Source organism: Sciurus vulgaris (genome assembly GCF_902686455.1).
Source record: "Sciurus vulgaris genome assembly, chromosome: 7".
Taxonomy (NCBI): domain Eukaryota; kingdom Metazoa; phylum Chordata; class Mammalia; order Rodentia; family Sciuridae; genus Sciurus; species Sciurus vulgaris.
Window position 1 is genome coordinate 105284853 of NC_136467.1, and position 14273 is coordinate 105299125.

At 41.2% G+C, this 14273-nt stretch overlaps 1 protein-coding gene across 2 annotated transcripts in view; it reads right to left on the reverse strand.

The window, feature by feature from the left end:
- Positions 1 to 8293, reverse strand: part of TMEM14A (transmembrane protein 14A) — a 19621-nt gene extending 11328 nt beyond the window's left edge. Inside the window, exon 1 of one of the 2 annotated variants that reach the window (XM_079147674.1) lies at positions 8064 to 8293. In XM_079147674.1, the coding sequence (XP_079003800.1) occupies positions 8064 to 8242 (179 nt within the window). In that variant the 5' untranslated portion in view covers positions 8243 to 8293. Of the gene's footprint in view, positions 1 to 1612; positions 1752 to 8063 lie in introns of those variants that run through there. The other variant, XM_079147675.1, reaches the window with a different exon arrangement.
- Positions 8294 to 14273: the final 5980 nt, after the last annotated feature.

Sequence of the window (14273 nt, forward strand, 5' to 3'; positions counted from 1 at the left end):
AGCCAGAAGAACTTGAGAGGTGAAGGAGGTAGAATCAACAGGCCTGGATGTGGGGTGGGAGAGGCAGGGATGAGTCAGAATGACTCAGCCCCTAGGTCTCTGGCTTAAACTACTGGGAGAAGTAGGGGTGATAGGCCTTGATGCTCTTCCCTGAGACAAAGAACGCTAGAGTAGCAGCTGGTGGGGAGGGGAAGGAGGGAGGTAGCCAGGAATAATGGAACCTGTTTTTATATTCTGAGTCAGGAAAATATTCCTACTTCAGATCAGAAGCTCATGAGAGAGATCATTCATCATCAGGTAGAAGTAATTTGAGGATTTAATTTTCTCCTAAAGCCAAGCAGCAATGTAAAAGGCTTCATCCCCTAGCTGCTCCTGTGACCCTCTCTTGGGGACACATTCATATTTACCTGGTGTAGAGTTCCTTAGGTTGGGATCCTCTTCCTCTTTCCATGTCCCCCCTCTTCCCTGCCCGCATACCCTCTCCAAGCACTGGAAGCCACTATTCTGTTCTTTCCTTGAGGGCAAACCCAGGTTCACTTCTTTGTTTTTACAGCACCAAGCACACCGCCCTGCATAAGGTAGGTGCTAAGTAAAGAATGAATGAATGGGTCAAATGATCAGCTTCTGTCTGATAACCTGTAATTGATCTGCCCCCTACCCTCACATTTAGCTACATTGCCAGGAATCAAACTGCTCCTTAATCTCCTTAGTGAACTCAGTGTTATTCTAAAGAGGCAAAATAAATCAATTCCTAATCCTTGCAAAAAGTTTGTTCTTAAGGAAAAAAATTGGACAAACAATAAGCACCCCCTCTTGCTCCTTTTCCATGGCAGAGCCAAGCATACATTAAAGCCAGAGGCTGTGTTAACATAGAAAGGACGAGGCATGGCCCGGGGCAGCCCATCACATGCTCCCATGCTCCCGTTTTAAAGGACATCCTCAATACTTGTAAAAGGCCAGAAAGCATCTTGGATGCTGCAATGCAGCAAAACGGTTTACTGCACTGCCGTACAGAACCAGGTAACAAGGCCATGCCTTCCTCCCGGCGCCAAGTCCTCCAAAATTTGGAAAACTAAGAGGTTTTCTGTAAACTATTATATACAAAGCATTTTCACATGCTAATAATATAACAATGACCTTTCCTTAGGCTCTTTGGACATGACATTTTCCAGTGAAATCTGGGTGGTGCTGGGAAGGTTAAGACCTATCAAGCGATTCAGAAAGAGACAATGAATTCATCCCACCACCCTAACCAATAGGCCAGCTCCAGAAGGGTAGAAGGCAGAATGGGTAGGAGATTTAATGCCTCCAGAAAACAGAAATTCAGGAAATTCCCAGGAGAAAAGAAAACATCGCAAAGAGGGCAGACTCCGCCCTCCACACAATCCTCCCAGTCTCCCCGCCCCGCCCCACCTCCTCCGCATCCTTGTTTGCTGCAGGGATTGGAAATGTGGGCAGCGATCAGCAAAGGCCCTTTTATTTCTGTGCCTTTGCAAGAAAATCCAGGGCAGGTAAATCTCCACTGTGGGATGCACAGTGGAGCTGCAGCCCTGAACCCTCCCGGTAGATGAAAAGAGAGAAGCAGAAGACCAGACGCTGGCAAGAGCCATACCTGGGATCCGGAAGCAGCCTCTTCGCCAGCACCTTCCTACCCTCCGAGCTGCCTTCACTCCGAGCCAAAGCTGCTCCTTCCGGGCGCCGCCTTCCCTGCCGCGCGCACGCGCTGCGCCCCTCCCTCTCTGGCCTGAGCCCGTTGCAGCCCAGCCCCGGAGCTCCGGTAACACCCCAGACGGCGGCCGGTCCCGGTCATTTGCTACGTCTTCCAGGCTTAAATCCCCCGCCTGGAGTCTCCAGTTGAAGTCCGCTGTCTCCTGCCGGACTGGCAGGCACTCGCAGGAAACCTGCCTGGGTGCCCCAAGGATCCCGGAGGGCGAAACGATTAACAGAGAAGGTCATTCATCTTTCGAGGGTCATTCGAGGGACCTTTATGAAACCCAAGCATTTTACACACTGTCTAGCAGATCGCCCCCATTTTTCAGTGGAAGAAGCTAAAGCTCAAGAGATGAAGTGATTAAGATGTCTAAAATAAGAACCCAAATTTGATTTCATTACATCATCTATTGGGTCATAAAATGTGTTTGGGAGATCAAGAGTCTGGTTTTACACTTCAGATCGGGAATTGCTGGGTTTAAATATGTAGGAGGAATAGTAAGAATCCCAGAACCAGAAAGCACTTTAAAACTTTTCTAGTTCAGAATAATCCGTTCCCAGGAAAAAACCTTAAATTGATTTGAAATTGTGCCTCTCAGTAAATACTCATCTCACTCCACCATTTAGCCTTCTAGAATGAATGCAGTAACTCCTACCCTCTTCCTTATCCACAGCCCTTCAGGGATTTGAAGAAGGTTTTTCCTTTAGGAGCCCAAGCAGCTCTAGGATTATGTGGGGCTGGAATAACAGCAGAATTTGAGGAAGGAAAGAAGAGAGGCTAAGATACATATTAAATCTTGCAAAATTTACTGAATCTGTCCTTGCACATCAAAGTATTTCAGGAAAGTAATGTGACTGTATCTAACTCATGAGAAGTCTATTGGTCCTAGGGAACTAATGGGATCCCCGGAGATTCATGGGAGAGTTGATGGCAAGACCCTAGAGTGTGGAGGAAGTGGTATTCTCAAGTTTGGTTCTGAGTTGTCCCAATGTCCTTGCCGTTGCCTTTATGCCCATCCTTATCTCATTCCCCTACCCCCTCTCCTCAGACTCCCTTTCTCTTTTCAGAATAAAAATAAAATCCTCCCCAAGCCCATTGGCCCTTACCTACAATCCCAGCTACTCAGGAGGCTGGGCAGGAAGATCACAAGTGGGAGCCCAACCTGGTGACTTAGCAAGACCCTGTCTCAAAATGAAAACTTAAAAAGGTAATAGATCACCCCTGGTTGATCTATAAATACATAATTTTTTTAAAAATAAATAAAACCCTCTTGAAATCTCTCATTATTCCAACAATGTAATCTAGATAAATAACTTCCCTGGATCTCAGTACCAAGATGGTGTTTTAGTCAGATGTTGCATCATTGTGACAAAAATATCCAACAAGAACAACTTAGAGGAGGAAAAGTTTATTTTGGCTCAGTTTCAGAGGTCTGAATATATATATATATATATATATATATATATATATATATATATATATATATATACACACACACACACACACACATACATCTAGTCTGAGCTCTATCTGTTGTAGTTTGGATATGAGTGTCCTCCTAAAATCTCCTGTATTATGCATATATATATAATATATATACATACATATACACATTGTATGTACAATTTATTTCTAGTTTTGATACATAATTGGTATACTAATATCTATGGATATTATGAATACAAATATACACATCAAAGTAACATCTAAGAACATAAATATAATAGGACTAGTTAAACAGATATTTTCTATATTTAATACAAATAACAATATTTTTTCTGTCCCATGATACAGAAGAATATTTTTAGCCTTTCCCCTTTTCCAATAAAATTTCTCTGAACTGATCACAGCCCTTAAAATGTCTGTCTTTTCTCATGTTGTGGTAAAACTGAATACAGTCAAATGTGAAGTTCACTCTGACCTACAGCTCTTCTCAAGACCACATTTCACTGATTCCTAGTGTCGGTTCAACATGACATTATGGAAGACTAAATATTTCCTCAACAAAAGTGTTCGAGCATGGAAGACCTATGATTTTACTTACTAGCATCAGCAAGTTTTACACTGGGATTAAGTTTCCATTTCTGTAAATATGTCCACCCACTTTGTATCCACAGGCTTGCTTCAACAGACAGCTGTCTGTCAATCAGGTCCTTTGCAATTACAAACCCATCCATGTCTTTATCATTCCCATTATTTTTAAACACTCTAAAGCACAGTGAATGTCATCATAAATTAAACATTTTTTTTTTTTAGGGAGAGTGGTTTCAAAGCCCAGAGGTAATTTGAACTGGTAAAATCAGAGTTGTATTCCAAATAAATTATAGCCTTAGTGAGGAAATTGAGAAAGTCCTGTTTTGTCTGGGCTGTTTAGTTCCAAAGCAGTCTTAAAGGAGGAATCATTTTCTATTGTATGAGCGTCTGTCTCAACCCATCTGTGACAATGAGCAACTCAGGTTAGTCCATCCTTTTCTAGGCTCCTTCTGACTTCTTCAAAGATCACCAAAATGTTTTGCAGAAACAACATGTAAATTTATGTTTTACTATCATTCTTCCCTCAATTCTCATTCTCAATATGTTTCCAAATCAAAGGACATTCATCTTTTCCCATACTTTGGTCTTTATGTTAGGCCAACATTGTAGCATCTTTTCCATGATGGGCAGCAATGATAGCCATCATGTAGGTACATCTATTTCTATAAGGTCAGAAATCTCATCAAGCACTTCCATACATTTTTGAGGAAATTGAAAATTAATCAAAAATTTTCATTAAAAAGTCAATATCACATGTAAGTGAAATTTCACACCTTTTTAACAGTGCTGTATACGAGATTTATAGGACATTAAACAGGTAAGATCTTTCCATTTCCTTTGGTAAGAACTTTACAGATTTGAATGCAATTTCCCAAAATTGATGCCAGCACTCTCTGATAAACATGCAAATAGATGAGCTAAGCATAGTATGTATTAAAAATATCAATAGTATTTTATTTTATGACTTCAGTGGTTTCATTAAAATCCTCATAGAAATCAAGAAGACAATCTGAAATTTCACTTTTCTAATCAAAATACCAAAAGTTAGAAGGAACATTTTAAATTACCATAATGCATGTAGCACTTGAAATGGATATACTGTATAAAGCATGATCGATGGTGAGGTGTGACAAAATCAGCTCTACACAATAAGGAGCCAATACATCTATTATCAATTTGCCCTGTTGTTCACTCACAGGACATTTTTGTTGCAACCCCTCCTGAATAAGGAAATGTAACTTTATTCAGTTTTTTAGACCAATCAAGGAGCAATACAATTATGCATGTCCGTTTGTGTGGTACACCCATGCTAATTCAGCAGCTGTTAATTTTGAACATTGGTGTCTTTCTGGAACCAAAAGTATTTTTGATTGGGTTAGAAATGAGAAAATTGCCTTTCTCATCCTTGGCTTGTGAGATTCAGTCTCCATATGTGCTGTCACACTCACTTCTCCCCCATGCCTGATTTCAAATTTGTTTCTGCCTACCATGCAGCACGCTCTGTTTTGGTTAGACTTCCCTAATACAGCCAAATGTGTCCTTTCATATATTATTAAAATGTCACAGTTTTTTAGTCTTCTGTTTCTGTGATGGGATCATACTTTTGTTGATACTATAATTGTTTTCATTTTCATTATCTGATTTCTTAGAAAACATGGTCAACTGTTCCCTAATGATAAAAACATCAGAACACAATAGTTAATCCACAAGTAAAGTCAAAGATGTACTGTCAACTTTAATGATTACAATATATTTAAGCCCATTATTCTGAGTGATTCAATAATGGATGAAAAACCATTATGAACTGCAAACCACTGTTGTCAATATCTATGGTCAAGGAAAAATTAGGCAATAGCTATCCCAGAAGGTGTATAATCTATGCCATATTCACTGAACATCAAAAACAGTGTTGCTGTCAGCCCCTCTATAATGGTTGGTTTTTTCACTCTTCCTCCAACCTTGCATATTCATTGCCAAAACCAGGACCTTTCAATCCCAGGAAAGGGCTTCCCAGGTCACTGTATTTTCAGTGCTAAACTTGGGATGATTGGTTACCCTGCAGGAGCCCCATTAACCCAAGGGCTGATTCTCTAAAGGTGAGAGATGGGGACACCTCACCTTGCTTCCACGGATGCTATTTCACTCCTCCAGAATATTGTAGTTTCCCCCTCTTTAAAGAAGACAATGAAAACAGAATCTCATCTTTTATTTGGCTTTGGAGTCATTTAAAGTTCAATATCCTTGATCCAGAAACACAGGTAGAGCTCAAGGTCAATGCCCCTCCTGGTAGAGATCCTAAAAAGAACTCATAGGAAGGACAGTCCCCCTAAAGATCAGAAGGGGGAGAAAAGAAGCCCACTGAGGAGAATGCCAGCCAACCAGCCAAGGAAGGAAGGGAGGAAAAAAGCAGTCTCTGGGTGACTGGTGTAGAGCATAAACCACGCCCTGGGGAGAGACCTCCCCAAACTTGCCAAAGTACTCCTTTGTCTTCTCTTTAGTGGCTTTAGGGTTCAGACTACCCCACCAAGATTTTCTTAATAGGAAGGTTTCTTTGTCATGGCTATGTCCTTTCTTAGATCAATCTATGGCCACTCAGCCTGTGTGTCTTCCAACAGAAAGGGAGATTTGTTCAGGATTAAGGGGGCTTTCAGTGCTAAAACCACAAATAAAAGATTTCCCAGGACAAGAGACTTGTGGCACTAAAACTGGGACAATGGGGTTTCCTGGGATTTGGGATTTTCAGTGCTAAAGTCAGCTCAGTTATTTTGGAGAAAGAAGAAACTGGTTCTCATTCTCATTGGCATTTCTAAAGTTCTAACCAGCAGACTCTCATTCTAATTCACATTGGTATTTCTTAATAGTATTGCCCAGGAGTTCTACCTTCACTTTGAGTCACAAGATTCTACCATAGGTACATAAATATTCCATCCCCTCCAAACACACCATATTCTATCCAAGTCTGTCCTCCCAATTTTCTCTAAACCTGAAATCAGTTTACCCAAACACATATAAATCTGTTATCTGTGAGCCTTCTTCCTGTCATGGAAGTCCCATCTAAGGCTTGTTTCCTCCATGAGTGAGGTGGCAGGGATTAAGAGCACTGCCTGGAGCTGGGCTGCTGGGGTTGGCATTCTGGTTGTTCCACCCCCCCCATACCCTCTGTGTGATCTCTTCTAGTTCCTTACACTCTTCTCTGAGTCTTTGTTTCTTCCTCTTTAAATAGCATGTCAATATCTATTTCATAGCATACCTGGATGCTTTTCTAATCCTCATATGTGAAGCATTTAGCACAGTCCCTCCAAACAGAGACATAAATAGGTATTAAATGTCAAGTGTCCCCTTCCTGGACCACTGCAGTTTGTATACCTCTCACTCCCTCATTTAATTTGTACAGGAGCAAGTCCCTAAATTCTGCTTTCCCCAGTGTACTTGGCTATATGTAGTTCAGACAAGCTAAACATGATCCAGAAATGTTCCATTAGAATCACATCCCATACACAGGGGCCCCTGATAGAGTACACAGCTTACCTTCTCCACACTGGCTTCCTCTTTAGCCCCAACCCTCTTGATTTCTAGTGTTGGAATCCATTTCTACAACATAGTAAACAATCTCTCCAAATTTGGTAAAAGAGTCTTTTGGGGTACTTTCTGCCTGTATCCCAGTTTAGGTCACCAATGACCAATTTTCTGAAAAAGTCTTGTGAGAATCATGGGGACAAGTTTTACAAGGAAGAAGTGAGCTTAGAAATTAGATGGAGTTTAGGAAGAGACGCAGCTCCCAAAATTCTCACAGGAAGGATAACAAGCAGAGCCACTATCCAAAGCAAAGGTCTACCCCAAGTCTGGCACATTCTACCTTAAATATGTTCACAGATCTGCACTAACCTTCTTTCTGAGATCTCAACTCCTTGACAGAAACAAAGCTGAACAAGATCACAGCGTCCCCAGGCTGGGGAGAGGGAAAGCAAAGTTACCCCGCCTTGGCATCATCCCTGGGCACTGTGCACACTGGAAATTAATTTGTCTAAAATCCCTCTTATAAAACGTTCATCTCGTCATCTGTCTATCCCTTTTTTCCTTGGTACCCAGAGGTCTGCCTTCCAGGGGCGGAGACGCGATCTGACATTAACTCGGTACCCAGCAGGAGTGAAGGAGGGGAGGACGGAGGGAAGGCGCTAGGGGAAGGGACCGGAGGAGGGATGGAGTCCTTGCTGGGCCCGGGGCGAGCGCACACGCTCCTCGGGACGCGCATCCTCTCCCCCGGTTGACTCTGGGATTGCGCCGAAGTCCATCGACAACTGTCACACCGCCACAGCACCTGCCCGGTGTCCTTCTGGCCTCTGCCGCCCTTCGCCTGGTCAGCCTGGGCGCCGTTCTGACCCGTGTCGGGAGCGCCCTGGTCCTAACCGGAGACTCGCCTTCGTGGGTGGCTTGGTGTGGGTGCTCGCTGGCGCTTGTCCTCTCCACCTGCTGCTCGCTTTCATCTGCCTCTGACATAGTGGGTGGCGGGGGCAGCCCTCCTCGTCGGAGTCTTCCAGTATCAACAGACACCACGCCTGGCCCGGACCAGTTAGGTTCTGGGGAGCCCGGGACCGAAGTTTTAAAACCCAATTCGGGGGGCGGGTGCACGTCACCCAAAGCGCATTCTCACTGGTTAATTCTGTCTGACAATCAGCCGTGCACCAGTGTCTCATTGGCTGCAACAACGCGCCCTCTAAATTCGTGTGGGTTTGTCAGCCTGTTACCTAATACGCAGCCAAGCCCGGACCCTAAGGAGGATCCCCGAGATGCACAGGAGGACTACCTGTCCTCGCCCGAGGTCTAGAAGCCCAGGACGCGCCTTCCGCCCCCTGAGGCTGCAGCTTCTCTCCGCCGCGCACTGGACTCAGGGCCTTGCCCAAGTGAAAAATAGCAAAAGAGCCCCCAAATCAAGGAAATCAAATATAAATGAGAAAAAAATAATAAATCAAAATCAATTTTTCGAAAAGGCAAAAAAAAAAAAAATCTAAAAGTCAAGGGGTGAGCCTAGGAAAGATAAGCATGATTCCAACTTCAAATTTAGCACATTTATACAGCTTTCTTTTCGGCTTCAGTAAGTAAACAAGGAGTAAGTGAAGCTTCTGTCGTTCGCTTGCCTTTCCTGTGGAAAGGCAGCAGGGGGCACTAGATGCTAGGGCTGCATTCGGGCAAGGCGCTTTAGCCCTGCCAGAGTTACTGTCAGGTGTCTAGTAGTTTGCTCTTAGTAAATTCTGAAAACAGGGCGCTGACCTATGTGGAAGAATGTGCGAAAATGGTACACTATTTCTGCACTACATTTTGCGGACTAAGGAGTACAACTTACTGAAATACTGTGTCAAGAAAAAAAAAAGGCAATCACAGGAGATATCTGGGCTATTTTTTGAGGTGGGCTCTGAAGGAGATGCAGGGCAGAGGAGAGTGCCCACCAGAACACTGGCAGACTCCCAGTTCTAGACCAGTCATCTGGATCCAGGATAAACTTTTGCCAAGGATGTTGCATGCTAAAACGAGACTGAGGGGTTTCCTGGGACACTGGTCTTTCCTATAAACAACAACAACAACATCTCCTACCATTAGTATCTACTCTGTGCCAGGCACCATTCTAAGCATTTGACATAGATCAGCCCCAATAAGCTTTATAACCACCCTCTGAGGTAGACACTACCGTCCTCCCATATTAGAGAGGAGAAAACTGAGGCAACTTTTCTGAGGCCATGCAAAGTAACAGGCCCAAGGATTAAGAAAAGCATGTATGCAGGTCATGTGGTCATTCTGGGTCATTTGGCCTGGGTTTGAGCTATGGCTTAAGTGTATAGATTATTATTCCTGGAAAGCACATAGCATTATGACTGTCTCCTAGGAGATACACAATAGCATTTGCCATTACTCTTAAAAGACTGCTGTCTGTTCTCCAAGAGATTAATATCTTGTGGAAGAGGCCAACAAAATTCATAAGCATTAGAGAAGCCTACTGAATGGATGAATAGGATTCGTAACAGATGCACATAAGCATTCTGAAGAGGGACCAGATGTGAAGTGGAAGGGTCAAATCTGGCTCACAGGTTGCTCAATGTGGCACCTGCTTAAAATTCTGCATGAGCCACCTCTAAGCCAAGATTGGAAGGCAGCCTCTGATCCCAAATGACTGAGATAATCACTATATTCTTTGTTTTTATCATCATATACATGTGTGTGTTTAACTAACTATATTGTCACTAAAATTCAGTTAAGGAATGGTGTGATATCTGGTGGGGTAGTGTTTTATTTTTAGTTAAGGAGAGCATTTATTGATTTATTAAGTTTTTGGAGGAAGCATTAATTTCACAGATTTTTCTATTAGACATCAAGTCTGGAAAAGGACTTGGAAATTAAACAGGGTGCCAACTCAAAAGACTAACTCTGGAGCAAGGGGGATGGGCAGGGATATTATTTTAATTGAAACCTGAAGTTTGAGAGTCAGCCAATGGGCATAGAGCCAGGGGAACCACATTTTGGGCAACAGGAATGGCTTGAGCAAAGGCCCTCGGTGGGGAAAGGGCTCTGTGACTTGTGAGAACAAAATGAGGGTACTTGGGGCTGGAAAATTGTGAATTAGAGGAAGAGTAAATGGGTTCAGCAACAAGCTGCGTTCACAAAGAACCAGGGCTAAGTATGGTTTCCTGCCTCAGAGTCGCCTATTTAAATCATCTGGACTATGCGACCTCCAGATGTTGCTGAGTGGAAACTTTACATCATGGGGTGAAAGTATGCAGCCTATTTTTCATTGGTTGTCATTAACTAAATTTAATGCTATGTGTCTCTGTGTATTTAAGTTCAGAAGAGCCTCAGTCTTGAATGAAATGACTCTTCACTTCTGTTTTGCTTAACAATAAAACAATTTTGCTCTTCTCTATGGCAGATGTACTTCCTGCATTCACTGGCATCCATGAACAACACAACTTCATCTTACCCAAAAGAGAGTTCTTGGAAATAGGAAAGATAGTTCACTCTTTCCTATTCCATTAGTACTTGTGACTCTTGGGGTGTAAAAATCCAACAGAAAATGGGCTTGGTGAGAAAGCAGACTTGATGTCCAGGGTTAATCCAGGTGCCTTCCTCATTTCTCTTTGAGCAAAGAAACTTTAAGGCAATAAAAACAGAAAAGCAGATTATCTCATCTGAGAAGGCTACCTCTTCTCATTTCATTAGTGTTATTCTACCAATACATTTAACAATGCTTATAATTTAAAAGAAAATTCCAAGAGATGGCTTGTGCCAAAAAATAGAGCATGATAGTACTTGAAAACATCCAATTAGGCAACATTCTAAAAATCCTTTCAATGATGCAATAGGATTCACTGTAAAGGTCAAATTGGGTACAAGTTTAATGAGAGGAAAGATTCAATCCCTTTTTCTCTTCTTTATTTTTACAGCTTGGTCTTAGAGGCCGCTTGTTGTAACAAGTTTAAGTGGGATCTCTAAGAAATTTCTTGGAAGGAAGGAGAGTAAATCTTAAACACCACCAGGTGCAAATGGAATGTTACTTTTAAAACAGAGCAACATACCTGTGATGCGTTAGGCAGACTAAGGAACACCTAATAGCAGTTAAATAACTCAGCTCAGACTAGATTTAATAAAGAGTATTAGAGCTGGGTGTGGTGGCATAGGTCAGTAATTCCAGCAACTCGGGAGGCTGAGGATGGCAAGTTCAAGACCAGCCTTAAAAATTTAACAAGTCCCCAAGCAACTTGGTGAGACCCTGTCTCAAAATATAAAATAAAAAGGGCTGGGGATGTAGTTTCAGTGGTTAAGTACCTGTGAGTTCAATCCCCAATACCAAAAAACAAAACAAAAAAAGTATCAGAATAGAGACAAAGAGAGAGAAAGTGCAGTATATATGAAATGACTTTTAAAAATATCTTTGGTAATTAATTCCAGTAATGAAGTGATTACTAATGAGCTTTTAGGCTCAAGTTTTCAGCTAGTGAAGCTTTTTAAGGTTAGGAGCCTCTTGGATAAATAAGAAGTGCCCAAGGTCTCTCCCTCATATTGACTGGGGTTATAGTCAGAACATGATAGGGTGCCTTAGAGTGCTTCTTTGTTGCTCTCATTTACAAAAATATCTTCATAGATAGAATTTAGAGAATCTCTCTCTCTCTCTCTCTCTCTCTCTCTCTCTCTCTCTCTCTCTCTCACACACACACACACACACACACACACACACACACACACACACATTCTCACTCTAACAATCTCCAATGGAGGCTTCGGAGATGCCTAATTCAGTGGTTCCCAAATTTGCTCACAATTGACATACCTAGGAAAAATACTGGTGCCTGGTTCTCCACCCATACACATGGTAATTTAATGAGCATGGGCTGCAACACAGTCATGAGGTGTGATTTTTATTAAATTACTCTTTTTATATTGAGATAATTGCAGACTCACATGTAGTTGTAAGAAATTACACAGAGATTTCTTGTACTCTTTATCCAGTTTCCCCCGATGGTAACATGGTCTAAAACTATAATACAATATCACAGACAGGGTATTGACACTGATGCTTTTTTTTTTTTTTTACTTTTTTTTTATTGTAAACAAATGGGATACATGTTGTTTCTCTGTTTGTACATGGAGTCAAGGCATACCATTTGTGTAATCATAAATTTACATAGGGTAATGTTGTTTGATTCATTCTGTTATTTTTTTCCCTTCCCCTCCACCCCTCCCACCCCTCTTTTCCCTCTATACAGTCCTTCCTTCCTCCATTCTTGCCCCCCTCCTTAACCCTAACCCCAAACCTAACCCTAACCCTAACTCTAACCCCTCCCACACCCCATTATATGTCATCATCCACTTATCAGAGAGATCATTCGTCCTTTAGTTTTTTTGAGATTGGCTTATCTCACTTAGCATGATATTCTCCAATTTCATCCATTTGCCTGCAAATGCCATAATTTTATCATTCTTTATGGTGGAGTAATATTCCATTGTATATATATACCACAGTTTCTTTATCCATTCATCAATTGAAGGACATCTAGGTTGGTTCCACAATCTGGCTATGGTGAATTGAACAGCAATGAACATTGATGTGACTGTATCTCTGTAGTATGCTGATTTTAAGTCCTTTTGACACTGATGCATTCTTGACACAAAACATTTCCTGTGGTCCTTTTATAACCGCACCCACTTCCCCACCCACTCCATCCCTCCTTAACCTCCAGCAACCACTAATCTATTCTCCATTTCTATAATTGGACATTTAAGAACATTACATAAATGTAATGCCGCATGTGACCTTTGAGGATCAACTTTTCCCTCAATCTAATTCTCTGGAGAATCATCCAGATGGGTGCTATATCGTTAGCTCCTTTTTGTTGTTACTTTTCCATGGTTTAAATGTATCACAGTTAGTTTAACCATTTGTATTGCTTCAAGGTTTGACTATTAGGAATAAGCCTTCTATAAATATTTGAGTATATATTTTTGTATAAACATGCATTTTCATTTTTCTAGAATAAATACTCTGAAGTAGAAAAATTGGGTTGTATGGTAAGAGCATATTTCATTGTTTTTTTTTTCAGGGGGTTGTTTTTGTTTTGCTTTGTTTAGAAACTGAGAAACTATTTTCCTGAGTAGATATACTGTTTTACATACTGACCAGCAACACAAGTGATTCAGTTGCTCTGCGTCCTTACCAGTGTTTGATGTTGTTACTGTTTTATACCTTGGTTCTTCTGATAGGTATGTAGTGATATTGCATCATGCTTTTAATATGCATTTTTGTAATGGTTAATGGTGTTGAACATATTTTCATGGAATTATTTAATCTTTTGATCATTTTCCTAACTGGATTATTTATTTTCTTATCCTTGAGTTCTGAGAGTTCTTTATGCTAGATGCTAGTCTTTTGGAATATCTGTGATGTGCAAATGTTTTCTCCCAGTCTGTAACTTTTATTTGCATGCTCTCAGAAAGTCTTGCAGAGCAAAAGTTTTACGTTTTGACACATTCAATTTATCAATTTTCCTTTTATGGATTGTGATTAACTATCCAGCATTATGGAGTGAACAGTCATTGCATCCAAGACAGAGCCTCTCATTACAAATAATTTTCATGTTAAAACTTTTCAGCCAAATGAGGATACCATTTCTGTTTTCTTGTTTCATTGTATTGACTTCTGAAAATATTTGTAGTTTTAGACATTCCCCCCAAGGACAAATAGATAGTCTTGAAGCTTCCAAAAATTGAATTTTGAGATTTCTATTGCTCTTGTCCTTGACATTGCAGACAAGATCCTCTTAAAGAAAGTGCTTTCTACTTGTGGGCAAATGGAATTGACAGATATAAGGAAAATTTCTGGACTCTCACACAAAGGTCATTTAACCTCCTTAAATATTAGTCCATTATGTAAAGAAAAAAAAAAAGACAAAACTCTTGCCATGGTGGAAAGAAATCAAGAAAAAGTTCAGGTTTCCCAGATGAAATGAAGTTACTATTCATTCATTTAAATTGAATTGCTACTTAT